This window comes from Lissotriton vulgaris, chromosome 1_2 (assembly GCF_964263255.1).
Source record: "Lissotriton vulgaris chromosome 1_2, aLisVul1.2, whole genome shotgun sequence".
NCBI classification, from domain to species: Eukaryota; Metazoa; Chordata; class Amphibia; order Caudata; family Salamandridae; genus Lissotriton; species Lissotriton vulgaris.
In genome coordinates, this window is record NC_141686.1 from 45,617,291 (window position 1) to 45,645,167 (window position 27,877).

Here is a 27,877-nt window from a genome sequence, read left to right on the forward strand (position 1 = left end):
TAAATGTATTATCCCTTAATGTTAAGGGATTAAATCATCCAGTGAAACGATCTAAAATCCTGGATTACTGTAAGTCGCTCTCGGCAGACTTAGTCCTCTTTCAAGAATCTAAAATTACCAGTAGAGAAGCCTTATTTTTAAAGAAAGAATGGGTGTCGGATGTGTCTTGTTCTGATGCTTCTGGTAAACGCAATGGTGTGCTTATGTTAGTTTCGAGGAATTCAGGATTATCAATCATTTCTTCTGAGCATGATTCTGAGGGTCGCTGGCTTCTATCTAAATTGTCGGATGGACAACATGACTTGTTTGTTATGAATATATATGCCCCGAATGTTGATGATCCAGCCTTTTGGAAATCCATTTCCAAAAAATTGCATGACACCCCTCATGCTGGCAATCTCATTGTTGGTGGAGATTTTAACTTACCAATGGATCCTTTATTAGATAGGAACTCTGCATTCCAGTTTCGTCCGCCTAAAGCACATAAACAGATGATTAACATGTGTTCCACTGCTCAATTGCATGATATTTGGCGTCTCCATAATCCCACTGGCAGTGACTTTTCTTTCTTTTCTTCCCCTCATTCCTCATTCTCTCGTATTGATTATCTCCTGGTTCACTCCTCTCTTGTCTCAGCTTCTGCCTCTCCGCTGATTCATCCCATTGTCATTTCTGATCATGCTGCGGTCACTTTTACGCTTACGTCCTTTGCGCCGAAACCGCGTGGTCGTTCCTGGAGACTTAATACGGAAGTGTTACATGACTCTGCCCAGGTGGATAAATTCTCCACGGAAATAAACACTTTTTTCCGTGAAAATGAGGACTCTGTATCTTCTCCAATAACTTTATGGGACTCTTTTAAGTGTACTTTTCGGGGCCAAGTTATAGCGTGCATGTCCAAACGTAACTTGGCGATTAAGGGGGAACTTACTGACTTATCTTCTACCATCAAAACTCTGGAGGCCTCCTTTAGACATACCAAAGATCCGACTATCCTACAACAAATTAAGCTCCTAAAATACAAATATAATACTATTGTCACTAAAAGAGCTCATATTGGTTTCCAGGCGCAAAAGTCCAAGAAGTTACTTTTAAAGAATCGCGCTGGGAAACTCTTGGCTGCCACATTAAAATTCCAAGATTCTTCCTATAAGTCCTCCCAGATCTCTTCTATTAAAGACCACACTGGCTCTACCAAATTCCAATCTGAGGAAATTCTTGAAGTCTTTCGCGATTTCTATAACAAATTATACACCCCCTCTAACCAGGCTTCTTTTGACAAGTGCCAAGACTTTTTAAAATCAATTCCGATTCAATCAGTCTCAGAAGGAGATCGATCTACTCTGAATGCTCCTATCTCACCGGAGGAAATAGCGGCTGCTATCAAGGCCACCCGCTCGGGGAAAGCTCCTGGTCCAGACGGATACCCGATCTTATTTTATAAAACCTTTCTTCCGCTACTTGTTCCTAAGCTACAAGCTGTCTTTGACACTTTTGTTCGGAATGGTTCGGTTTCTGGTACAGCTGCTGATGCCACGATAGTTGTGATCCCGAAAGAAGGTAAGGATCATTCAGATCCTAAGAATTTCCGCCCTATTTCGCTTCTTAATATGGAAGCGAAGATTTTTGCTAAAATCTTGGCTAAACGTCTAGAATCTTTTATTCCTAATCTAGTCCATCCCTCCCAAACTGGATTTGTTAAGGGTAGATTGGCAAGAGACAATATCCGCACTTTCTGTCATATTATTGGAGCGGCTAAGCGATCCCAACTACCTGCCGCGGCCTTAGCCCTCGATGCGGAAAAGGCCTTCGATAAGGTCTCTTGGCCTTTCCTTCGAGCTGTCTTATGTGCACATAACCTCGGAGACTCTTTTATTAACATGGTAATGTCTTTATACTCCCAACCTAAAGCTAATATTAGGGTTAATGGTGCTACGTCCTCTTCTTTTAATCTCTGCCAGGGTACGAGGCAAGGATGTCCCTTATCCCCTCTCTTGTTTTTGTTATCTATTGATCCTCTTCTTCGGCTGATTGATTTACATCCTGATATCAAAGGATTTTCTTTTGGCCCTCATTGTCTTAAAACCGCTGCCTACGCTGACGATGTTCTCATTTTCTCTGATGATATAGCGTTGGCCATCCCTGCTATCTCTGACACCATTTCTTTGTTCTCTAAAGTATCCGGATACACTCTAAACAGAGATAAGACAGAAATGTTCCCTTTAAATGCCTACTGTTTTCCTGCTCATATGGGTTCGGCTGGCTTTAAGTGGCAATCTACCCATCTCAAATATCTAGGCATCTATTTCTGTTCCACGCTACATACCACGGTTGCCTACAATGAATCTCAAACTCTTACTAAGGTTCGTCGTCTTCTGGATACATGGTCTCCGAAACATATTTCGTGGTGGGGTCGCCTACAAACCCTAAAAATGATGATCACGCCGATTATTAATTTTGTCTCATCTATGATTCCGATGAAATTATCCGACTCTTTTTTTCGGGAAATCGATGGTATCACCGCCAAATTTCTTTGGAATGGTAAACGCGCTCGATTAGCATATAAATATTTACGTAGACCCTGTGATATGGGGGGTTGTAATTTCCTGGACTGGGAAAAATACCAGACGGCTTTCTTGGCCTCTCAAGGGGCCTTATGGTTTTCTCCCCCATCCCATCATATTCCTTTATGGCTACTCATAGAACAGGACTTAGCTGCACCACTACCAATTGCCTCTCTCTGTACTACTTCCACTTTGCACATTCTGTTTTCCCGCTCTATAATTATTGATACAATTACCGCAATTAAGAAAGTGGACAGGAAGCTGGCATTTCCACTGCACAAAACTAGATGGTCTTCCATTTGGCGTAATTCCAAAATTAAAATTAATATTACTCCCACCCTCATGTCATATTGGGCTATGAAAGGTGTCTCTCTTGTACAACATCTGTATAGTGACTCTGGGGAGCCCTTACCTTTTTCTACCCTAGCGCTCAAACACTCTCTAACTAATCTAGACTTCTATACCTTTCTTAAAATCAAGGTTGCCATCTCAAAAACTCGTCTTCACCCCTCCTCCCCTACCATTTCGCTATTTTGTATTTGGCTCAAAGCTGGTCATGTTGCCTCCCACATATATAAGTTTCTATCTTCTACTTCGCTTCCTGACCAGACGGTTACACAACAAAAATGGATGCGTCATTTCGATCACAATATCACGGATCATTTATCATCTGAAGCTTGGCAATCCATCAGCAAATTTGCGCTTCGTAACAAAATAGCTCCTTCCCTAATACAGTCCAAGTTTTTCTCGATTAACTTACTCCACTGGACACCTGTACGTCTTCATTCTCTCAACCTTAAAGAAGATGATCTCTGTTGGAGTTGTGGCATGGAGGCGGGGGATTTCCCTCATATGTTCTATAATTGTTCCTTACTTAAACCTTTCTGGGACCTTATTCAGCAACATTTATCTCTTATTTTTGACATTCAGCTCCAGCTCTCTTTTCCTCTAGTTCTATTAGGTCCCTGGGCTGCTCCTACGCCCCTTCCCCTTGATTTGTTGCAATTACAGTTGTTAGATCTTCTTTTATCTATTGCGGTCAAGGTTATCCTTATGGATTGGAAATCTTTCTCGTCAGTCTCTTACCATACGTGGTGGGCATGGGTTTCCTTCTTACGCAGTGCTCACACCTCAGTTGATCTAGCACACCTATCGCCCTCCATTTCGAGTGGGGTTTGGGAATCCCTGGATAAATACATGGAACTCTCCTCGCAAGGTGTAGTCCCTCGTTTTCCTGTTGGTTTGTCTACTTAATGTTTGGTCTGCTAGTTACGTTGCATTGGGCTATTCCTGTGGGATTCCTTTTCTCTTTCTCCCTCTTTCCTGTCCTCTCGTCCCGTTCTTTCTTTCTACTGCTATTTTTTTTTTCCTTTCTTTCCTTCCTTCCTCCTTTTGCTCTTGTTTCTTCCCCTGCCCCTACCCTCATCTCAGTGGCTGATATGTTCCATGTGCTACACGATATACCCATTATTGACTTATATTGGTAACTCCACATTGATTCCCTTCTTTCTAATTTTATTTACATATAATTGACTTGCTGATCAAATGATATCCATGTTTGTTTTTTCACGTTCTACTCATATTGGAATGTATCACCTCTTTGTATTTTGACTGCTATTATTTGGATCCTTATTTCTCTTAATAAAATCTTGTTGAACTAAAAAAAAAAGATATACTGTTCAAATTGACACGAGTCTTTTCTGGCATCTGTAAATAATTTACAGGGTGTGCTGCCAATGTTAGTTGGTTTTTGCAAAATGCCTATCTCTAACGATTTTGACATTTTTTCAGGTTGTATCCACGTCATGCGAGTGCACTCAACAATCTCGGGACCCTGACTAAGAACTCTACGGAAGGAGAAGAACACTACAGGCGAGCGCTTCAAATCAGTCCGCAGCATAACCGGGCGCTATTCAATCTGGGGAACCTGCTCAAGTAAGTTCTGCTGGTGGCTGCTCAGCACCTTAAGATGTGTGATTGGTGATGGGCCATAATACCTAAACTGCAAGGCCTACAATTACTTCTGTTGACAATATATTATTGACATTTTAATACCCAAGATCATGATTACCATTATTATGATTATAACTCCGAAAATTTAATTCTGAAATGCATTGCAATGGTTAAAAAAGAACAACTTTAAAGAGCCAACTCTGAACTTGAGCCTCAGATTTCCTGCTAGACTTAATGCTTATTCTGGACCCAAGCCTAACTCAAACCACATGTCAGACCTGGCCGTAAGTCTGGTACTAACATATAAAGTAACCCTGGCGCTTTTCTGAGGACTTTAAACTAACACTAACTAACCACAATCACTGAGTCTCACCTTCATTTTACATATCCACAATCATTGTAAAAAAGAGTTACCACGTTTTCAGCAATAAAAATTTTAAGCTTGAAGTGTTTCAACTTTACATTTTGATTTTTGGCATTTCCATTTTGTCTGTTATGACTGCAGGTCTTGTCGCTGCTTTGCAAACCAGCAATCACTGTAATCTGAGGCATTTACAGTGATGGGAGACTTTAGTAAATGTAGACCCAACGGCACGAAAGTCTGTCAGAAAATTAGAAATTCTTTGGCATAGCAGTCAGTGTAATTTTTAACTCATCCTATCTCCCATCCACAGAGTTTTTCCTTCTACTACTCAACATATTTTTATCCCAGTTAGTCCATTAGTAAGTACAATAATCCAACTCATGCACAAATTATGTTTTTTTGCAGTGCCACGCAGTGTCATTTAAGGATTTTAGGGTCCCTAGGCAAAATATATTTTGTGGGGGCCTATATGAAATAATTTCTGAATTTTCTTACCCATGTCTTGCTAATTCAAGCCTTATGTTGCCTAACCATATTGAATTATAAGTCAAAGGTTAAAGTACAACATATGCATAAGTGAGCTAGAGAGAAGATTCCATTTTCCCAGGGGCCCCTTAGAAGTTGACCATGCCTTTAATTTTTTTTTTACTAACAATAGCAATAGTATGGACTTCACCACAGGTGTGACTCTGACTTGAGCTCTGGTCACATCTCTATACTATCCCCCACCCGCACCTTGTCCATTAGGGTGGAGGAGCGTCGCTCCAATGATTAAAATGCTTCAAAGTTGAAAAATAAAATGGCAATAAAATGAATGTATTATCATTTTATTTTCCACTGCTCCCAGCCCAAACTGAGCGTCAGGACGGGGCCATTGCTGCTGACTGGCAGCAGGGGAGGAGTGGTGCTCACTCCAGTTTAATGTGCGCATGTCACTTTGGCCAAATGCCTTGCGACTGGCAGATTAACATGCACAATCTAAATCTCTTCGACCCTAGCTGTCTTAGACTTCTGGGTGGAGAGCAGACACAGGCCCCCAGTGCCTGAGGGAGCAATGAGCCAGCCCACTCCAACCAATCCTGGCGCTTCTCTCATGCTGTTTAATATTCTCAGCAGCATGGGAGCAGAGTCTGGAGTGGTTAAGGGTGTTGGCTCTGAAACCAAGTGCTCTCTGAGGGACTGAAGAACACAGAGGAGGACCAGAGGAGGCAAGCCAGTGGTAAGTACATATTTCATTTTAATGTTATGACCCACTGACAAGCACTGTGAGAAACGTGCACTGCCTTCAGCCTCAACTACAGATATCTCAGTAAGGGTACATTATAAACATTGTTTCTGACGAGCCATGATTGAGAACTTTGGTGTTGACTCTAAAAGGCATACTCAATGTCTCACAGTGCTTGTCAGTGGGTCAAAATGATTGATTTGTTTGCCTCAATACCTATGCTTGCCACCAGTAACACTGGATACCCCTCATCTTATGCTGGACGACAAAGGTTCACTCACAAAACACAATATTTAGCATGCTTCATCGTGTCTGCGCCTCTTATGGTGTTGCTCTCACTGCTGGCATTTATATGCAGCACAGGATTATTAATAAAGGCCAGGCCATTTTCTAATGTTGTCCTAGCAGCTCCTGCTCTAATGGATGCAGTCCTTACCTGCGCAGATATTGCTGACTGTGCAAAACATGCTGAAAGTGCAGAGCCTTTAAAGTTGGCCCTACCATGAATGTCAGTGTCACCTAGCTAACCCAATTTGAAATAAACACTGCATAGGAGTAAAAAAACAATTTTTAATATATTGCCTCCATTGTAAAGTTCAACAAGCAATTCGCAATGTCAGTAGTTCTGGCTCTAATGTGCTAAAGCATAGAGATACAGACAAGCACAAATTATGTTTTTATGTGTTGCATGCTCAAATCCTGTTTAGAATATTAAAGCCTGATCTAATGGCTTCAATACAATGGAAAAGGTAGCAAAAAAGTATTGCTTTATGCATAGAATGCATATAACAGCTAAAGAACTGAATGGGACAAACAATGTGATGACTGAGTGTACTTTTCAGATATAAAATTGCCCCTCATGTAGTTCTATGTAAACACATCGTTGAAAGTGTTATAATACACTAAACCGTTAATGGCTTAACATGAGAGAAATTCTCGTCTGCATGGAACCAAAGCAAACACTATGTATATTTTAAAGAATTTGTAACACTAGCTCTTGCACACAGCTGCGCTGTCAAGCCAGACCTTAAAAGCAGTAGGTAAAGATTTGTGCACCTCTTTGTGTCTTGAAAGGATGTGTCAACATGTTTCATCCCCCCTCAGCGCCTTGAGTCCCTTATGGGTAAGTAGCGCGCTCTACAAGTACTCTGATTGATTGATTGATTGATTCTTTGCCCTGGTTTGCCCTTATGGGTAAGGCGCATTCCTCTGGTCTAATAGCAGGTATTGGTGTTCCTCTCAGGGGCCTTCACTTGCTTTGAGTCTTGTTACACCAAAGGATATGCAAGAATCCATGAACCGCTTACGTCTGCTCCCACAGGGTAGTAACTGTATCCAACCTTCATATTAGTTGACTTATTTAATGAAATTTAGGGGTCAGCTAGAATCAGCAGGTGCACTTTAAAGATGCAATTAATGTCTCACAGTTTAAAGCCCCTACGTCCCTCACTGAATCCGCCTAGATGGTTCACTCATGAATTTTCAGTGGTGAATCGTGCACTACGCTTGGCCTTGGTCACCAAACCCAAGGATTTTGTACTAATAGTCCACCTGCTTAAGCAATATAAAAAAGTTACAGCTAAACCATGGCAGGAGGTAATTGTGTCACAGTGGGACTCATTAGCGCAGGCATCACATTTGAATAACATTAAAACTTTCTGGGCTGGTGGTTCGGAGCTGAAGCGTACCTATCAGTCATTGAGCTCTATCTCTTGCCATATTGATAGTATGACATAGGAGGGGCACTTTGGTAAAATATATGTTGACCCATCATCTGTATTTACTTTTGTCATTGACAGTTGTAGAGGATGCAGTTAACCAAAGTGGTAAGGCACCAGGCCCCGACAGACTCCCAATTGATTTAATAAAAACACAAAGTCACATTTTGGGCACCTCTACTTACCAATGTTTTTGATAATGTTGCCTGCTACATGGTTCCCGCCACCTGGAGTGCATATATTATTGAACCCATATATAAATAAGGGAACCGCTAACTCCCGGGATGTTATCGTCTCATCTCGTTAATTGACACTATGGCCATAATCATTGGGAGGGTAATCTAGAATAGAATCAAATAATGGACACAAGCTTAGTCAGTTTTATTATACCCCTGTCAACACAGGTTCATGAACAAAGAGGGAATGATTGAGCAGTGCCTAAATTTAAATTTGGTTTTGGAAAAATACACAACAGACAAATAAGTCCGTCTTTATCTTGCATTATGGACCTATTATCAGCATTCAACTGTGTGAATCAATCCAAACTATGGCATATGCTCATTGCACGTGGTGTGGACACAGCTTTAGTGCACTTCCTTGCCTATCTGCACCAGGGATATGACGACTAGGCATCAGCACACAGGGAGAGGTTTCTGGAGACATTGGTATTCACCGGGGAGTGAGACAGGGGTGTGTGTTAACTTTGCTTTTATTTCTCTTATACTTTAATGAGCTCCACCCCTTTTTAATGCGCACTTACCCTGCGTCAGTTGGTGTTTGCCTTCGTTGATTGTATGGCCTCATTGGACTTGCAGAAAAAATTTGACAAAATCGCTCAGTATGTCATGTGCCCCCAGGTGCAAACAACTTTCACTTTTGTTACTTGGTGGCAGCACTAGTACCTTTCTGTATCTTGGGGTTATTTTCTCTGCTCGAGGGTCTTGGGCACCCAACATTGGGCACCGTCAAACTAACCTGTCTGTGGACACTGGTTCTCTATGCAGCCTCCCACAACCAGCAGGGGGGGGGTTCTCTATCCCTCTTGTTACAAATATAAAAAAACAATGTATCCCCATCTTTATGTAAGGGGCAGAAGTATGGGGTTCCTTGCACTGCGAGGTGATCCTAGCTGGAGACTCCTGTCAGTCCCCATATTATCATTGCGTTTCACATGTCATCAAGAACTTGAGCGTCCCTATTTATTAGATCAGACTAACACCAGACCTGCATTATTATGGCTTGCAATTTGACCCTATCGAAATACATTATATTGGATTGACTTTTCCGTGATAGAGGACTTCACACCCCTTAGCTGGCCAATGTGAAGTCCGAATACTGTAAGATTGGTGTATATTCTGCCTTTTTTGGACCCGCTACCCTTTGATAGCCTAAGCAAAAAGAATGTTGAATGCGCACTCTATACTCTGAGCACACTCAACGACTAAGGAAAGCGGAAGGGAAAACCAATGTTGCTGCCTACCAAGACTTGATTGTATTTAACGGTTCCACAGATTATCTTTGTTATGTATAGAGCCATTGGGAACGTTCCTTATTATTCAGTTTCAGATCAGAAACAATAAAATATATGTTATGGTTCCCATTGGGCTTTATGCAGAATCTTTATGCAAGGCCCTGCCCCTGTGATGTGGTATTAGACCAATCAATTTTACATTTTACATTCTTTTGCAAATGTTATGTAAGGTACGCCAGGCTCTTTTTAATTTCGTTTTTATAAGGGAATTGTCATAACTTTACACAATGTAGGCCAGCTTTTAGATATTTACTTCAGTTATCCACTGATGAAGATATTTTGCACAATTGGGCTTTTTAAGATCTGCTGAATGAGCCTGCAATGCTATGTTGTTTTAATCTCATCCTTTTGCCAATATTGCCATATGGCTCTTGCTGATACTCATTTCATCTTGTACTTTGATTTCTCATTTTTATGGATTTTATGTTTTTATCTCTGCACTGCATGATGCTTGCATCTTGTAGTGTAGTTCCTATTTTCCCAATAGGCCCTGCGCATTGGAATAACATAAACAGTAGTATCGACGTAGAAGTGCGGATCTTCCAGGCCTCTACTGACTAAGCTAAACTTAATTGGGTTTGTTACCAACTAGCTCAGAGGTCACTGGAAACTTTCTTGACTGAATAGGAAGTGATCAGCTTCCCTGGCACAGCCAAGAAGGGATTCAGTTTTCCAACAACCGTGCAACATGACAACTTTGCTCCTCAGATAAGAGTCAATCTCTAGAGTCGTGTGAAACAATAGACAGTTATTTTACTCAGTCAGTTGTTGTGCAGATAACTTTCACAATATGTAGAGAATAGAGAGACGGGCGTTTTCAATAAAAGGTATTATTTATTGAACAGTCTTTCTTCTCATACAAGAGAAATGAGTTGCCACAATTGCAAGACTTGTTACTATAAAAAGTACGTACAGTAAAATGAGTATTGCGAAATAATACTGTAAAAGCATTGATATGGTTTCTTACCCATACAATGGTTTAAAATGAATAAAACATATATACATTCATATATACATTTGGCTAACGTACTCAACTGGTGCTTCTAACTACGCCTACCCCAGTGTACCTGACCTAAGCCTAATACTTGGGAGGGAGTAAGTAAGTAGCAGTTTAAGTTAAGTTGGTTTTGCCAAGGTTTGCTTCAAGAATTCTCTCTAAGGGTTTAGTCAACACCATACCTCTGGAATAGAATGTTGGAGGTCTGGTATCTCCTTCCAGGGACTCGATATCCCAGTCACTCGCAAGAGTGGGCTGGAAACGTCGGAGCTGGATTTCTCGGCAGGAGAAAAGACAGCGTCTCTCTCAGCGCGTCGAGGAAGAGGAGGAGGGGCAGCATCTGCGGGCAGCTTGCATCTGCTGGGCTCTTGCAGGGGACAGCTGTTCTGCTCCTATGTACACCACACCATCGTTTGCTCGTTAGCAGCGATAGCAGTAGCGATAGTAGCAGCCCTGTTAGGATCAGCTGCATCAGCGATGGTATCATCAGCTTCAGCGAGACAGCGTTTGCTTAAGGCAACGTTGGTAATATTTATACCTGAAAGTTGCCTTGTTTGACGTAAGTTTTTGGACATAAGACGTCAATAAAGATGTCACTAGGAAGTGATCGTCTCTCAGTGCTCATTAGAGTTCTATTACTAATCAAAACATAGCAAGCGGGGCTTTCCCAGGTTGCTGAGTTTTTATCTTGTTGAAGAACTCGGAGTGTTAATCTAGGAATCTTAGATAGTGACTTCTGCTGTGTCATTTGCACTAATGAGCTGCAAAGGAAGTTGCAGAGGAAGCGATTCTGAAATGCGGCTCTGTTCGTGTGATGCCAGAGACGAGTTTCTGAATATTGCATTTGATCGGTTATGCCAATATAGGGGTACAAAGGGATTATAGCCGTATAGGGGCATAAGGTCACAGTATCGATCAGGGTCCTAGACTAGAACGCGACACCCACTCCACGAATTTATGTCCATCAAATTACTAAAACTAGAGCAATAAGATGCATGTGTAACATTGCCCACCCCAAAATACATATATGCTTTTGAAATAGGCGTATTTGAAATACGTGAAAATATAGGTACTGTACGTCTTTAAGCATAGAAATCATTCGAAATTATAGCATATGTAATCAATGAACAATTTTGCGAAAAAAATTACACATGAAATATCTCTTAATACAGAAAAGAAGGGCGAGATAATTTCATCACATAGAAATGCATTGCAGTAAAATGTGCTAGAGGCTGGTGTAAAGTTAATATGTCTCTAGATTTATCTAAAAAATAGAAGTAGAAGCTTCTGTTCTCTATAAATAGGTCTACTTTAAGCAAAGAATTTTCGTGCCAGAAAAAGGTGAACATTCTTTAAAAAGTGTTCAATTCAAAAAAATTCTTGTTGAACGGGGGAATAGAGTTCCAACGCTTTTAGTAGTTTTTGTTGTTCAAAACTGAAGGCCGAATTCAGAGTTCATGGGAACGCTGTGTGTCGGAATGCTTTTCCAAAAGTTATTGTTTCTGTTCAGGGGAGAACATCATATCAGACACGCTCTCAAAAATTTGGTCTACAAAATCAGGTGACAGTTCGACCAAGTTCGACAGTGCTGTAACTTGGCAGGTGTGAGAATGATTGCTATCATCAAAGTCTGGATCAGCAATGCTCACAGAAGGTCGTACCTGGGTGATGTTGCTTTTATCACTCGCTCTACTGTTACCACCTAGTCGTAGTACAGGAGTCTCAATGAATGCCGTCATCAGGATTGGTAGCCGCTGGGGACAACACAATGCGTGAGCCGTTACAGGACTGAGCAAAGTATCGATATCCATTGGTACTGCTGATGGAAGTGCAAGACAGGTGTCCAACACGCACTCATCTACGCATAGCATACATCGTAGCACAGGTAAGATGCAGTTTTGCCATATAGGTCTGAATGAAAGGAACCAGGTCATGTTTAGATCTCTCAGCCTGGCCAATCCAAGGACTCTAGTTATACTGTCCCGGTAGCGTATTGCTAGGATTGTTTCTTCCATCCTCGTAGGAGTCATGTCTGAGCTTTGGCTTGCCATATCGGAGCAGGAGGGTCAAAAAAAAAAATTCCTGCTACAAGTCCCAAAAATAGGGGTATACCGCCAAAGACTGAATGGACAAAATTAGGAATGATTCCCAGAATTGCTTTGAATGGTGTTAGCAGTCCCGTAAAAATGGTCTTAAATATGCCTGGGATGCCTATGGCACTAGACATGTTAAGAATTTGGCTAAGCATTTCTGTGAAATGCACGGGGAAATTTGTTGATAAAAGGTCATGTATCTCCGTAGCCTTCCTTGCAACTAGGACATCATACGTCTCTTTTGATGACGTGATGGGCACTGTTGTCTGCAAAAGCACAGACTTCATTTTGCTTAAAGTATCAATTCGTATAGAAGAGAAATTCAAACGAGGCCAAATGGGAGTCTCTATGTCTCCAGGGCCGCTCGGAAACAATGCTTGCATACAGCATTTGACCATGGATGTTACGCTTACGAGATAGGCTTTTCCTGGCAAAAGGCCACAACAGCTGTGATCCGTTATTAGAATGTAACTCCCATTCGAGAGCTGCATAAAGAAAGGCTCTATCTGCGTTGCAGGTGTGACATGCTGGTGGCACGAAAGGTTGTTAGAGTTTCCTTCACAGGCTCCATGTAAATTAATACCCTGGCACAAAAGTATACTGCTTAGTGAACGTTTACAGTTTTCACCACGAAGAAATACATTTTTGTTGCTTTCACTATAGCATGAATGTGTGTATGGTAATCTCCATGTTGACTTAACGTATCCTTTACCCAATCGCTCATACTGGCCAGTAGGTATGTATTCAAGGCACTTTTTAAATTGGAAAGTTGTTATCGGAATTGTGATAATCCTGTGTATTATCCATTCAATGACAGGACATTGTCAAAGGTAATCTCTCAAGTTTTTCGATGCTCAGGATTGTATAGTCTGCTCCTTTCTGTGCCAAGCTGATTTGTTTATCAGTAAGGTTAAAGATGGAAAACAATGACGTTGTGTTGATTAAACGCCAAGGCACATAGCCTGAACGAAAATTTTGCAGCGTCCAGCCTAACTGTACAATAGAACGTAATTGTGACTGGCCATGCTGTAACATTAGCAAGTCTTTATCTATTATATCTATGGCAGGTGATACAATACTGTCCAGTGAATATATTCTGGAGGACAGAGTCATTAACCCATTGTCCACTACAGAAAATGATTTTTCCAAATTAATACGATCAATTTCTCGTATTTTTTCAGCTGTTTCAATTTGTGTGACTTTCCAAGCCTCATTGTATACCGTATATATACTGGTCGCTATGAAACGCTTTTGACGCTGTTTGCGTGGTCCCATAATAAAATCGCGCAAATCAGCACCATCTTTAAGTAAAGATAAGTGTTGCTTAATTTCAGCCAGTGTGGATGATCCTAGCCATTCGAGGCAGAGTTTCCCCACACTGTATGTTGTTACTATCCCTGGAAGTTGTCTCTGGGAGTATCCAGGGTCTTGTCTGGTCATTTTTAACCCCTGTGTTTTATTCAGGAATCTATCTTGACAGTTGTTTGTGTCAGCAGGCCAGATTAACCACTTTTTCCAATCAGGATGTGTTCTGTTTAAATGTAAAATTTTGTATACGTCTATCTCAATATCTGTTGTTGTATTCTCAGGTATTGGCTTTGGAATAGACGGTTTGTTAAGGTCTTTAATCTTAGCTAGGCCAAGACAGGATGTTTGGTGAATTGTTTTATTTAAAAACATCATTTGTTCTGGGATCATGCAGGCTCGAAACAGTGCTTCTACGCCTTGCACCTGCCACTCTTTTGTACCCCAGATGGTTTTTGTTTCAATGTTATTTTTCCAATAATCAAAACCAAATGTCATCATATTTTCATAAAATGCTTCTGAATATATCAATTTAGTATTTGTCAGCATTGTTTTCAATCCTGTTTTATCTAACAGTTTGTAATAAAACGTTTCTGCATCACTGGTGTTAAACCCTGAGAAGTACTGAAATTTCTAATAGAATGTTTTAGAACTGCTTTTAGGTGGTGTAGCACAATGTTCCCATTGGTTATACTTAAAAACATTTCTAGGCTGTGCAGATTTATGCAAGTAATGGTCACCATAGTGTGTGAAGCAGAACATCTGTTCATAACTAGACGAACCTTGTAAATAATCATGATCTGTGAATCTAGCTGACATTACCAAATCAGACATCATATTATTAATACTTTCAAAGTCCCAATCATCAGAGAATGTACTAGGTTTAACAAAGTCACTTAAGGAAACCTTGAATTGATGAGGATACTTCAGGATTTCGACCGGACCATAGATTTCATAGTCAGTTTTCTCCCATACTACCCCACCGGGTATTGGAATGGCTGTGACATTTACTGTTGACAGTTCTCTTTTCTTCACGTGGGATGATCTGTGTGGTTTGAGTACTAAGTTGATGTTCTGACTTGCTGTGTCCATTGTACTATATTTTCCCTCAATAAATTTTCCCAAACAAAGTACCATGATGAGCCAAAGCAGGAAGAAAAATACACCTAGACCGAACCAGAACTCTAACCATGGAGAAATAAGGTAAATTTCCTTGACTTGATGAAAGAGTTCTGTTGCTTTTTCTTTAAAAGTCTTTTTTGTTTCTGGCATCACTTCGGGGTTGCTTTGATCCTCGGAAAAGTTGTCGAAGTTGATGAAGTAGCCAGAGGCAGTTCTGTCAATTGTTGGGATTGTTCTTTCAATTTGTCTTTCGGTAGCACATTCTGATGCCACATCATTGTAGACTGTTGTTTCTTGACGAACTGTTTCAATCTGTGTTTCAAGAGGCACGAGTTCCATGGCATTATTGCATAGTCCCTCTCTGTGCACTGCAGGCTGATCGAATGTGATTAGTCTTTCAGTTTGAACCTCTTGGATTGTTGCAAGTTTGGGTATTCTGTTGTTTCTTGGGAGTCCACTGGGCCTGCTGTTGTTTATAGGCTACATGCATGTGGTTTTACCAGGTCGATTGATACAACTCTGTTCTCCTTTTTACCAGCAAGGGGTGGTAGTACTACTGATCTTGTTCCGTTGATTGCTAAGACAGGTACTGCTTTTCTGTAAGAAGGCCCAAATTCCTTCTTCACCGCTATTTTTTCTCTGACTAGATCCCCAATCTTTGGAATCCAGACAGGCCTTGCTGGGGCTGGTGCTGGTGGTGCCTCGTCAGTGGTAGTTGGCTGTTGCTTTAACTTTATGTTGCTTAAGGATTTTCTTGTTTCATTCAAGTCCTGTAAAACAGCCAAACGATCTTTGATGTCAAAGTCTGTTTTCTTATCGTCTACCACTGATACCTGACTATCTAAGTCCTGAATTCGCATTCTAGTTCCGAACAATAGTTCGTATGGGCTGAAACCTTTTAGAGAATTTCTTGGAAAGTTATTTAGGCTTAACTGGACACTTATTAAATGTTTGACCCACCCAGCACCTGAACCTAATACCTTCGCTGTTATAGATTGCTTTATGTCCCGTTTTTTCTTTCTACCACACTGTTCCCTTCGGGGTGTGACGGACAAGAATACCACAACCCGACTCCCATGCTGGCCATGGCCTCCTTATAAGCTCGAGAGCTGAAAGCAGGACCCTGGTCAGAATGGAACATGGCAATTGCGTATGTGCCGATAAAGACTTGCAGATCTTGTATAACCGTTCTGGCGTCAGCCGAGCGCTGGAGGCCACATTTTTTAAGTGGATTTAGCCTTCATGATGATTAATAGGACTCTGGATGGCAGGTAGACAGCATTATGCCTACCATGGCATTAATGCGCTTGACTCATTGCTGCGATCTCTGTCGCAGTCCGGGCAGTTCTTTACATATCTGTAGTGGTTTAGGCTCATTCCTGGCCACCAGTACACTGATTGTAATTCTTTCAGAGATTCCTTCATCTGTATGTGCCTTGGACCTTCACCCATGTGTGCGTCTGCTATTAATAACTTTCTCCGGTTCATGTTTGGAATTACCCTATCCCCCACTCCAGGGATTCGAGCAAAAGGAACGGAGTTTGCATCGATTACGTATGCATAATTGAGTGGATAGTTCACGGGTAGTGCTGCACAGTCGCCTTTTACGGACGTTTTTACTGCCAGCATGGTTTCCCCGTCTATGTGTTTTTCTGCACGCTTTTTTGTGGCTACGGAAGCCGGTTTAGTTGCTTCCGCTGTGGCTGTATTAGCCAATGAATTCCCTGCAACGTGAACACCATCACATTGATGACTCAGAGTGTGTATCACGTGAGTCTTTTGTAGTTCTTTGTGTAAAAGAGCTACCTGTTTCCAGAGCAATATATGCTTTATTGTGGCACCTGTGTCATCTTTGTAATCATTTTCAATCCTGCTCTGCAACTTATTATTGTAAGAGTTGACGCAAAAATGAGAATCGCACACGATAAGTGTCGGGAATTCACGTTCTGCATTTTCAAGCACCATCTTTAAAGATCTGATTTCAGCTCTCTGAGCCGAACAGTACCTCACTGATTCAGTTTTTGTTATTTTCGGTCTGAATTTCCCGCACAGCCAACGACCTTTAACAATCGCATAGGCTGCATCGTAGGATTTGTTCTCTACGTTGAAATGCTGTACACATCTATCTGTATAGATTATACAGGCGTACTGTGGGAGAGGCAGAAGTTCGATTGGCAGAGGATATTCTTCTTCATATTCTAAGTCATTCAGTTTTTTGAATTGCGGGGCGAAATAGTATTTCACATCTTCCGCTCCAAGAGAATTTACATACTGTATACATTTCGGATCCAGTGACACTGTAGGCAGGTTTACTGGGCTGAATAGCGCCTCAAAGGCGGATTCCGCTGTGAGGATATTAATCCTTTTACCGTGTGCTAGTTCTCGCTCATTTGCTAATGCAGTTTCTACTGCTTTCACAGTATTTTCTGTTGGACTGAATGTTTTTTCTGCTTGTGTGTACAAGTGAGATTTAATTGAAATTGGTACCTTTTCTCCCTCATTAGAGGTCAGGTACGTGAATCCGCATCTTCCTGGGATGACTCTGATTACCACATTGCGTGTGTTGTCACGTGTATCTAATTTTGTTTTTGCTAACATGTCTGTTTGCAGTGATCTCAAAATTTCTGTGTGTTTTTGAGTCCAATTGATTTGTTTAAAATCAGGTTTAATTAGTTCGTAGAGAGGTTTAACTCTCTCCGCGTAATTTAGAATGTAAGTTCTACCGAAATTCTGGAAACCTAGAATCGATTGTAAATTCTTCAGCGTTTTTGGTGTTTGGAGTACAGCGCACTTCTCTAAGAAGTTGTCCGCTAGGCTTTTTCCTTCACTTGATAATTCGTATCCTAAAAATAATACTGTCAGATGGGCAATTCGAGACTTTTTAAAGTTGAATTTGTAACCCTCTGCTGCGAACCCAAGTAAAATGGTGTTCACTCTTTTCAAGTGAGTCTCCAAGTCGTCGTCTGTGAGATAGATATCATCTACGTAAGATAATGCCTCATCATACATTTGTAGTAACTCTGTTACTCTAGCTGAGAATAGTCCTGGGCTGTTCTTGAATCCCTGTGGGAGCCTACAGACATTTTTCTGTGACCCCATTACTGAGAAAGCGGTCAAGTATCTGCTTTCTGGTGCAATGTTTTGACAAAAGAAACCATTAGATATGTCTAATGTCGTTTTATATGTCTTCCTAACTATGTTATTCATTAGTGCAGCACTATGCGAATTTTGTACTGCAAATGTTTTGCAACATGCATTAAGGTGTCTGTAGTCCAAAACTAGACGATATGAATTGTCTGGCTTGGAGACAGGAAGCAAAGGATTGTTCATTTGAGAGGTGCATGTTTCAATCACCCCCTGGTATTCAAGTTGATCTAAAATCTCCCTGACTTGTTTTTTAGCTTCTTGCTTAATGGGATACTGCCTTTGTGCAGTCGGTTGACTTTTTAACTGGATTTTGTGAGGAGGAGAGTCCTCATCCCATCCTACATGATTTTTATATAATGCTGGTGCCTGGGCTACTGCCCATTTCCTTGCATAAGTATATTTAGTGTGAATCGGTATGTGATTCGAGAAGGCAGGCATAATCATTTCTTCGCCACAAGGGTACTCCCTGACAAACTCTGGGGGCTAATCTTTTTCAGCTAACAGAATATCATAGCCTTTTGAGAGTTTATCCCAAAATAGACCCCTTATTTTCCTAGTCTTATCACCCTCTATACGCAGTGTTATTTCGTATATCTTATGGGGCTCGCTAAGTCTGGAGTCTGCAGTTTCAACCGGAATGTATTCATTCGTGTCCACTGTCTCCAGATGACTCATCAAGATCTTGCGGGCTATACTGATTTCTGCTGCACTGTCTAGCATTGTCTGTGCCCACTCCCCGTTTTTCAACTGTGTCCTCAGTATTCTCTGCATGTTCGATTACTCTAATACTGGCTACCTTCTTTTTGGAAATTGAGATTTTTTACTCTGAGCAGGTTCCTTGTCTTTGGTGTGCTCTCCTGGGTCTGACCGTCCTCTTCTTTCCGATTTCTGCGAAAAAGATCGAGAGGGACGTGTATCAATACTTTGATATCTATCAGGCTTTTTCAAATTATCCCTATTTCTAAGGTTATATCTTTTCTCAGAGGGCTCCCTCTGGGGAGACTGGTGTTCTCGAGTCGGAGTTCTTTGTCTCCGTCGAGGAGACCTTCCTCTGGACTGGAAAACTTTTCCTTGGGAGTGGATTGTTTATTTCCATCCCAGCTCTTTTTAGGAGTGTTTGAATTATTTTTAATAAATAATTTTTCAGGATTTTCGAGCAGTTTGGGTTTTAGTGGTTTCCCACCCAAGCTGTCTCTACCTAATTCTTCATAGCATTTTTCTATGATTCTGGCAAGCTCAATTGGTTGATCTGTTATATCTGTTTCCTTCAACTTCTGGCGGGTCGCCACAGATGCTGCTTCTCCTTTTATATTGGCTAGTAATATAGCCGAGACCTGCTTGAAGTCTTTCAGTAATTTCATACCAAGAGTTAAAGCAGGTTCTGGACCGTATTCATTCTGAATCTGTTTTAGCACTTCTGGTATTACCGCCATTGACGGAAGGCCATGTGTTTTTGTTTAAATGGAAGCAAAGACTGTACCCCAAGTGTCACAGTCCTCCATATGTGGTGCGACCCCCATAGGAAGGCAGATGGTCAGGATCCTATGTTTCTCAATAGGGGTAGTATTCGGAAATACTGCCTCTATTTGAGTAATTTTCTGCGCTAACCAGAAAGGAATTTGTTCCCGTTTTATGGGTGTTTTACCAAGACATGACTGTATGTTCTGTGGTGTAATTTTATTAGTGTTCCCCTGATGAGGGGTCAGCTGTGGTGCATTAACAGCTGATTGGACTGTAGCAGTCCGCATTACATATTGGACTAATTGCCTATGTATTTTAATTAATGTTTTTAGCTGTGCTAAAAGTTCTTCTCTAGACATTTTATCAATGTCCGGATGTGGTGTGTAGCTGGCTAGAACCGGCCACGTTGCTCCTGGTCTACCTAGTGGACCGAGCCTGGTTATATGATCATTATGTTTTAGGGCGCCTTTAAACCAGAGCAGGTGCTCTTGGAATTTTAATGGTATTTCAGTCTCCTCGAAAGGAGCGTACTCTTCCGGTGGATCCTCTACTATATAGTAGTGGAACTCGTGTGTTGCAGCGTTTGCCGCTGGAAATTTTATCCATGAATAGAATACCTCTGTCTGCCGATATTTGTGTGCCTCTATCACGAAGACGACTGTGCCACCTTGTGTGGTCAGTCCATTTTCTATAAGTTTTAACGTTATAGATTTTCTTAAATGTGCCGGGATGATTATTGCACCCGGTTCAGTAGTCCCGTCGGGACCCTGCTGAGTCGCATCTACTGCGGCATCAGTTCCGTTGTTTTCTACTGACATTTTATAAATGCAGATTTTGCAGAGCAGGTCTCCAAGGAGACAAAGATTAGGTGCACAATATTTTGGAACACTGTATTCTTCAATGTTGAATAAACCAGAGCTTTACATAGGAATCTCTTCCTACTAAGGTCGGGCGGATTTTAACCTTTCACCCACTCCAGACGTCTATTGGAGTATTTACGGGAGAAAGGGGTCTGTGTGAAAAATGCACGACTGAGTTACTCTAACGTCTTGTGTTAGTTTATCGCCTTACCAAACGTTGGGCGCCATGTAGTGTAGTTCCTATTTTCCCAATAGGCCCTGCACATTGGAATAACATAAACAGTAGTATCGACGTAGAAGTGCGGATCTTCCAGGCCTCTACTGACTATGCTAAACTTAATTGGGTTTGTTACCAACTAGCTCAGAGGTCACTGGAAACTTTCTTGACTGAATAGGAAGTGATCAGCTTCCCTGGCACAGCCAAGAAGGGATTCAGTTTTCCAACAACCGTGCAACATGACAACTTTGCTCCTCAGATAAGAGTCAATCTCTAGAGTCGTGTGAAACAATAGACAGTTATTTTACTCAGTCAGTTGTTGTGCAGATTACTTTCACAATCTGTAGAGAATAGAGACAGGCGTTTTTAATAAAAGGTATTATTTATTGAACAGCCTTTCTTCTCATACAAGAGAAATGAATTGCCACAATTGCAAGACTTGTTACTATAAAAAGTACGTACAGTTAAATGAGTATTGCGAAATAATACTGTAAAAGCATTGATATGGTTTCTTAGCCATACAATGGTTTAAAATGAATAAAACATATATACATTCATGTATACATTTGGCTAACGTACTCAACTGGTGCTTCTAACTATGCCTACCCCAGTGTACCTGACCTAAGCCTAATACTTGGGAGGGAGTAAGTAAGTAGCAGTTTAAGTTAAGTTGGTTTTGCCAAGGTTTGCTTCAAGAATTCTCTCTAAGGGTTTAGTCAACACCATATCTCTGGAATAGAATGTTGGAGGTCTGGTATCTCCTTCCAGGGACTCGATATCCCAGTCACTCGCAAGAGTGGGCTGGAAACGCCGGAGCTGGATTTCTCGGCAGGAGAAAAGACAGCGTCTCTCTCAGCGCGTCGAGGAAGAGGAGGAGGGGCAGCGTCCGCGGGCAGCTTGCATCTGGTGGGCTCTTGCAGGGGACAGCTGTTCTGCTCCTATGTACACCACACCATCGTTCGCTCGTTAGCAGCGATAGCAGTAGCGATAGTAGCAGCCGTGTTAGGATCAGCTGCATCAGCGATGGTATCATCAGCTTCAGCGAGACAGCGTTTGCTTAAGGCAACGTTGGTAATATTTATACCTGAAATGTGCCTTGTTTGACGTAAGTTTTTGGACATAAGACGTCAATAAAGATGTCACTAGGAAGTGATCGTCTCTCAGTGCTCATTAGAGTTCTATTACTAATCAAAACATAGCAAGCGGGGCTTTCCCAGGTTGCTGAGTTTTTATCTTGTTGAAGAACTCGGAGTGTTAATCTAGGAATCTTAGATAGTGACTTCTGCTGTGTCATTTGCACTAATGAGCTGCAAAGGAAGTTGCAGAGGAAGCGATTCTGAAATGTGGCTCTGTTCGTGTGAGGCCAGAGACGAGTTTCTGAATATTGCATTTGATCGGTTATGCCAATACAGGGGTACAAAGGGATTATAGCCATAAAGGGGCATAAGGTCACAGTATCGATCAGGGTCCTAGATTAGAACGGGACAATCTGAATAATGTTTTAAAATGATTGATTGGATCTCTCACAGTCTCAATGCAGCCATTGCTTCCACTGTCACGCTGGACCTCTGCCCATCATGATGCCATTAACTAAGAGACTGATGTCTCTTTTTCAGGTACCCCTGAAGCTGAGTTCTAATCTATTTTACGTTGCCCGTGTATGGGTAAGCCATTTGAAGCTAAACAATTACAGAGTAAAAATTCTGATTGTTGTTTCCAAATGTTTCTTGGATTTTATCCAGATAATATTTGAGATCTCAACAGTTCGAGGCATACATTTTGTCGATGTGTTAACGGTGCTAATTTAAACAAATTAAGGGTGGTGGTAGGATTTACTTATTATTGTCTCTAAATGCCCATGAACTTCAAATCCTGCTCCCATAACCTATTAAGTGCCTCAATGGCCCCCACCATCACCATCTTTATTTCACTGTAATTTGAAAATAATACTTGATTTAGTACGACAGCATGAGTAGGTTTCGCCTGTGAAGGCACATGAACTCTCGTTTACGAGAGAAATTGTTTTCAACAAGGGGGTTATGCCTGCGCATTGCTTACTATTTTTGGGCTTCATTGTCACTCTCATTTGCTGCCTCCTAATTGGGCAGTGTGTGTCCTGCTCTCTTCCTCTGCTTTCATCTGTAGCATGGACTAAGTACTGATTGCTTCATGTTGATTAGGGTCATTCCTCTGCTGGTGCTGTGATTGAGTTGCTATTTTTCTTTTTTTATTATCCTCTCATGTCTTCCTTGTTGCTTCTTCCCTCCATCCCTCACACCCTGTTGTCCGTTTTGCTTCTCCTTCCCATCCCCCCTTGTCAATGTTGCTTCTCCCCTCACACCCCCACCCTACCATTATCTGTGTTGTTGCTTCTTCCTTCCCTCTCCCCACCTTCCCATTGTCTGTGTTGCCTCTTCCTTCCATCCCCGCTCTCAATCAATCAATCAGTGACTTGTAGAGCACGCTACTCACCCTTGAGGGTCTCAAGGAGCCGGGGGGAGACAGCTCCAGGTCAGTCAAAGAGCCAGGTCCTGAGGTCCTTCCTGAACACGTGGAGAGTTGGGGAGCGTCTGAGGTTGATCGGAAGCTTGTTCCAGGTTTTCGCCGCAATGTAGGAGAAAGCTCTCCAGCCAGCTCTGCGGATGCGGATGACCTCTGCCAGGGCGAGGTCGGCGGAGCGGAGGTTTCTCTTGGGTATGTGGAGACATACTTAGTCGTTGAGGTATTTGGGTCCGATGTTGTTGAGGGATTTGTAGGCGTGGGTGTGGAGTTTGAAGGTGACCCTCTTCTAGACGGGGAGCCGGTGGAGGCTTCCTAGGTGTTGGGTAATATGTTTGTGGAGCAGTGTCCCAAGGACGAGCCTGGCTGCGGCGTTCTGGATGGTTTGGGGCTTGCGTAGAAGAGTCTTGTTTATTCCGGTGTAGAGGGCCTTGGCGTAGTCCAGTCTGCTGGTAATGAGTGCATGGGTGATGGTCTTTCTGCCGTTGCGGGGGATCCATTTGAAGGTTTTATGGAGGATGCAGACGCAGTTGAAACCGGTGGAGGCAACAGCGTTGATCTGGCGGTTCATGGAGAGGGAGGAGTCGATGATGATGCCAAGGTTCCGAGCATGGTCAGTCGGGGTGGGCGGGCTCCCGAGGGCCACAAGGTGTTGCCCCGGGCGGAGTCGGAGAGGAAGGGGTGGGAGTCTGATCCTCTGGGTTCTACCGGAGAGGATGGATTGGATCCAGTCGAGTTCGGATCCCTGTATTCCTGTGTTGTGGAGTCTGGCGGCTAGCGTGCGATGTGAGATGGTGTCGAAGGCTGCGGAGAGGTCTAGAAGGATGAGTGCCGCAGTGTGTCCCTGGTCTAGCAGCATTCGGATATCGTTGTTGGCTGCGAGGAGGGCGTTCTCTGTGTTATGGTTGCTACGGAAGCAAGACTGGGAAGCGTCTTTCTTCGATGAAGGCGGTCATCTGGGTGTTCACGAGTCTTTCGGTGACTTTGGCTGCGAAGGAGAGGAGAGAGATGGGCCGGTAGTTCTTCAAGTTGTTTGGGCGGCCGTTGGTTTCTTGAGGAGGGGTTTCACCTCTGCACGCTTCCAGTCGTCTGGGTAGATGCCGTTTGTGAGGGAGGAGTTGATTGTTCGTCCTAGTTCGGGTGCGATGACAGCGGCGGCCCTGTGGAAGATGTGAGGGTGGCAGGGGTCGGTTGGGGTTCCTGAGTGCGTCTTCTTCATGGTGGAGGAGATGAGCTCAACGGAGGCGGGGGCACAGAAGGTGATGGTCGGCTTCTTGGCGGTGGTAGGAGGCATGGTGCTGTTATCTGCTGGCTCGCTGTAGCTGTCGTGGATGGCCTTGATCTTCAGGTGGAAGTAGGAGCTGAGTTTGTTACAGAGTTCCTGGGAGGATTTGATGTCAAATGATTTGCAGGTTGGTTTTGCGAACTGCTGAATGACGTTGAACAGTTCCTTAACGTTGGATGCGTTGGTCTTGACTTTGTCTCTGATGAAGGTCCTTTTCGTGTCCCTTATACACTGGTGGTAGCCCTTGAGGGTGCTCTTTTTTTATGTATAAGGAGTTTTGGGAGACCTTTGTTTCAACGTTTTGTACCTTCACTGCCCCATAATCCTTGTCTGATCGGGGAGTAACCCTTTTTGGGTTTCGTTTCCAAACAGGTTTCTCCTTTTCCTTTGTCATTTCCAATAATTCTGTTTCGGTAATGGAGGAGATAGCCCACTCGGCTACTCGTCGGAAATGATTTCCGCTTGAATTATTGTTATCGCATTAATCATTGGATTTTGGAATCAGTGACCATGCTGAGGATGTTAGTTAGTTGTTTGAATATAGTGTTCCCATATTGCCCAGAATTCTGATTTCTTGCTTGCTTTCCCTTTCCTGTCTAGTTTGTTAGTTTTTATAATATAATTTAGCCAATTTGTATGTGTGGGAGGGATTGGTTTGATCCAATTTAAGCAGATTTCTCTCCTAGCTAGCAATATTAACATAAAAAATAGTTTTTCTTGTTTTTTGGACAGTTTTCTCAGTTCTATATCATTAGTTAGATGAATCCCAAAAATAATTAAAATAGTACTTACTTCAATTTGGGTTCTCAATACCATGTTAATCGTCTTACCAGCTTCCTGCCAGAAGGAGGAGAGTGAAGGACATTTTTGAAACATGTGTATATCACCTGCTTTCTCCATTCCACACTTCGGACACGATTTTGTAATTGCTCCTTTGAATTTTTGGAGTCCAATATGACCTGTGGACTGTGAACAAGTGATTTCTTTTCAGGTTTGCTGGTTTTATTGTAGACCAGCAGTTTTCAAAAGATTTCTGCCAAATAAGTTGTAAGTCAATTCCCGGCATTTCCTTCTTCCATATTGTTTCAGGGACCGTGCACTCTTCTTCGCCAGCCATTATGAAAGCCCAATACCACCTGGATATTTCTTTTTTTATTGGTGTGTTTTTGGTCATTTCCCTTTCTAGATCTTCATTGCCTGTTTTTGATTCTGTTAGGGATTTGGCCCAGCTGGTCAGTTGTTAATATTTAAATTTTGATAAAGAATAGTTAGTGATTAAGGATATTTGGTCCCATGTAATTATACAATTCTTTACCAGCAGTTGTCCCCAGTATTCAATTTTTGCCGTTTTTAGTGGTGTGGCCAGGGAGTCGTTTAAACAATCCGGTGTGCCTGGAGAGTTCCAAATTGGAGCCGAGGAGCTATAGTATGGTATCTTTACTGTGTTTCTAATTTGGTACCATAATTTTACAGCGTTGAGTATAGTCTTTAATTTTATTTTTTTGAAAAATTTTGGGTGGCCAAACTTAAACAGAAAGTGATCGGATTTGCCTGTCATACTCTGTAGAAAGATCAGATAGGAAGTGTATTTTCCTAATAGAGGTCTCATGTTTTTAAATTGAAACGCACTATAGTATTCAAGTAGATCTGGGCTGGCAATACCTCCGTGCTCTTTTTTCCTCCTTAGTTTATTCCCAGAGATTCTTATACTCTTGGATGACCACATAAAACTGGATATTTCCCCTTGGATTTTCTTTAGCTCGTTTTTCTTGAATTCTAACAGGATGGTGTTGAATAGGTTGTAGATTTCGGTAAAATTAGCATTTTTATAATGTAGGATTTTCCCAGGAAAGTCAATGGAAGGCCTTTCCATACTTTGAGTAGCCTCCTTGAGTCTTTAAGGACTCTGTCCAAATTTAGTTGGGGGACTTTCTCCAGTTCTTTAACGAGATTAATTCCCAGGTATTTTATTGTATTCCTGTTATATGGAGTAATGGGATGTGAGTTCCAACTCATTGCTTCTGTTTTTGTTTGGTTTGTTAAGTAACCTGACACTTTACCAAAGTTTAGTATTGTATTTTCTATTGCCTCTTTAGAGTTTTCGAAATTATCTGTGAATACCATCAGATCATCTGCATATAGTGCGACTTTTTTTTCTCCCAGTTTTGATGTTTAAAAGGCGTTATTTGAGGATGACTTCTCAGCATGCATGCAAGTGGTTCGATATAAATATTAAAAAGAAGTGGAGACAGTGGGCACCCCTGTCTTGTCCCTCTTTGTATCTCAATATTATTGGTTAGGTTTCCGTTGACTAAACTTTTTGCTTTCGGGCTTTTGTATATTTCCCCTACCATATGACCAAAGTTTTTTTCCTAGATTGTATTTGTTTATGACTTGATTTAGAAAGGTCCAATTGACTCTGTCAAACGCTTTGGCTGCGTCAAAGGTGATTATGGTGAGGGTTTTTTTTTTATTTGATGGCTATGTCTATAGAAGCGAACAACTTATGTGTAATTTCGTGTATTTGTCTTCCTTTTATGAAGCCCTTCTGATCATTATTAATCAATTTTGGAATTACATTAGCTAGCCTCCTTGTTATAACTTGCATGAAGATTTTATAATCGCAGTTCAGCAGTGAAATGGGTCTGTAGGATTCGCCGAGTTTCGGATTTTTACCAGGTTTTAAGATGATACTGATTATCGCTTCATTCCATGAGTCGTGGATTTTTCTTGATTAATGTATATTGCGTTCATTAAATCTGTTAGCTGATCCACTACTGATTCCTTTACTGTTCTGTAAAATTCGTTTTGAAGAGCGTCGGGGCCAGCAGCTTTGCCTTTTTTCAGATCTTTTATGGCAGCTCTCACTTCTTCTGTACGAATTTCGCTATTTAAATAATTTTTCTCTTCCTCCGTCAATGTTGGTAGTAGTATGGAGTCTAGATAGGAAGTGGACTGTTCTTTTGTTGATCTTGAGTCTTCTTTGTATAAGTTAGAGAAAAAGGTTGTGAATTGTTGTTTTATTGTGAGATCATCAGAACTTGGTGTAGGTTGATCGGGGTTTTGAATGCAGGTTATTTGATTTCTTGTTTGATCTATTTTGGTTCTCCATGCTAACATTTTTCCACATCCTTCTCCGTACTCGTGGTTTGATAGTTTGCTGGCTTCCCAATTTTTTCTCACTATATTCTCTAAGTAATCGAACAAATTTTCTTTTAGTAGTTGACTTTTATTTTCTAGTGTAGATTTAAGTTCTGGTGTGTTTACTGACGCTATTTGTTCTTCCACCAGTTTAATGTTGCCCTCCATAGTTTTAATCTCCTGCTTTTTAATTTTGGACCTATGAGCCCCCAAGGTTAATATTTTCCCCCTGATGATTGCTTTATAGGCGTCCCAAGTTGTTTGTTTTGTCGTGCCTACCTTGTTGTCCTCAAACATTTTTGCGTAGGTAGTTATTAATTCATCAGTAACTTGCAGATTGGTCAGTAGAGTCCGATCAACTATCCATCTAGGTAGTGTTTTCTTGTTTGTCAATA

The 27,877-nt window shown here is 41.7% G+C and overlaps 1 protein-coding gene across 1 annotated transcript in view; it reads left to right on the forward strand.

The window, feature by feature from the left end:
- TMTC1 (transmembrane O-mannosyltransferase targeting cadherins 1) overlaps nucleotides 1-27,877 on the forward strand; it is a 1,524,654-nt gene that overhangs the window by 1,192,774 nt on the left and 304,003 nt on the right. Inside the window, exon 12 of the mRNA XM_086952798.1 lies at nucleotides 4,356-4,499. Within this exon, the coding sequence (XP_086808924.1) occupies nucleotides 4,356-4,499 (144 nt within the window). The remainder of the gene's footprint in view (nucleotides 1-4,355; nucleotides 4,500-27,877) is intronic.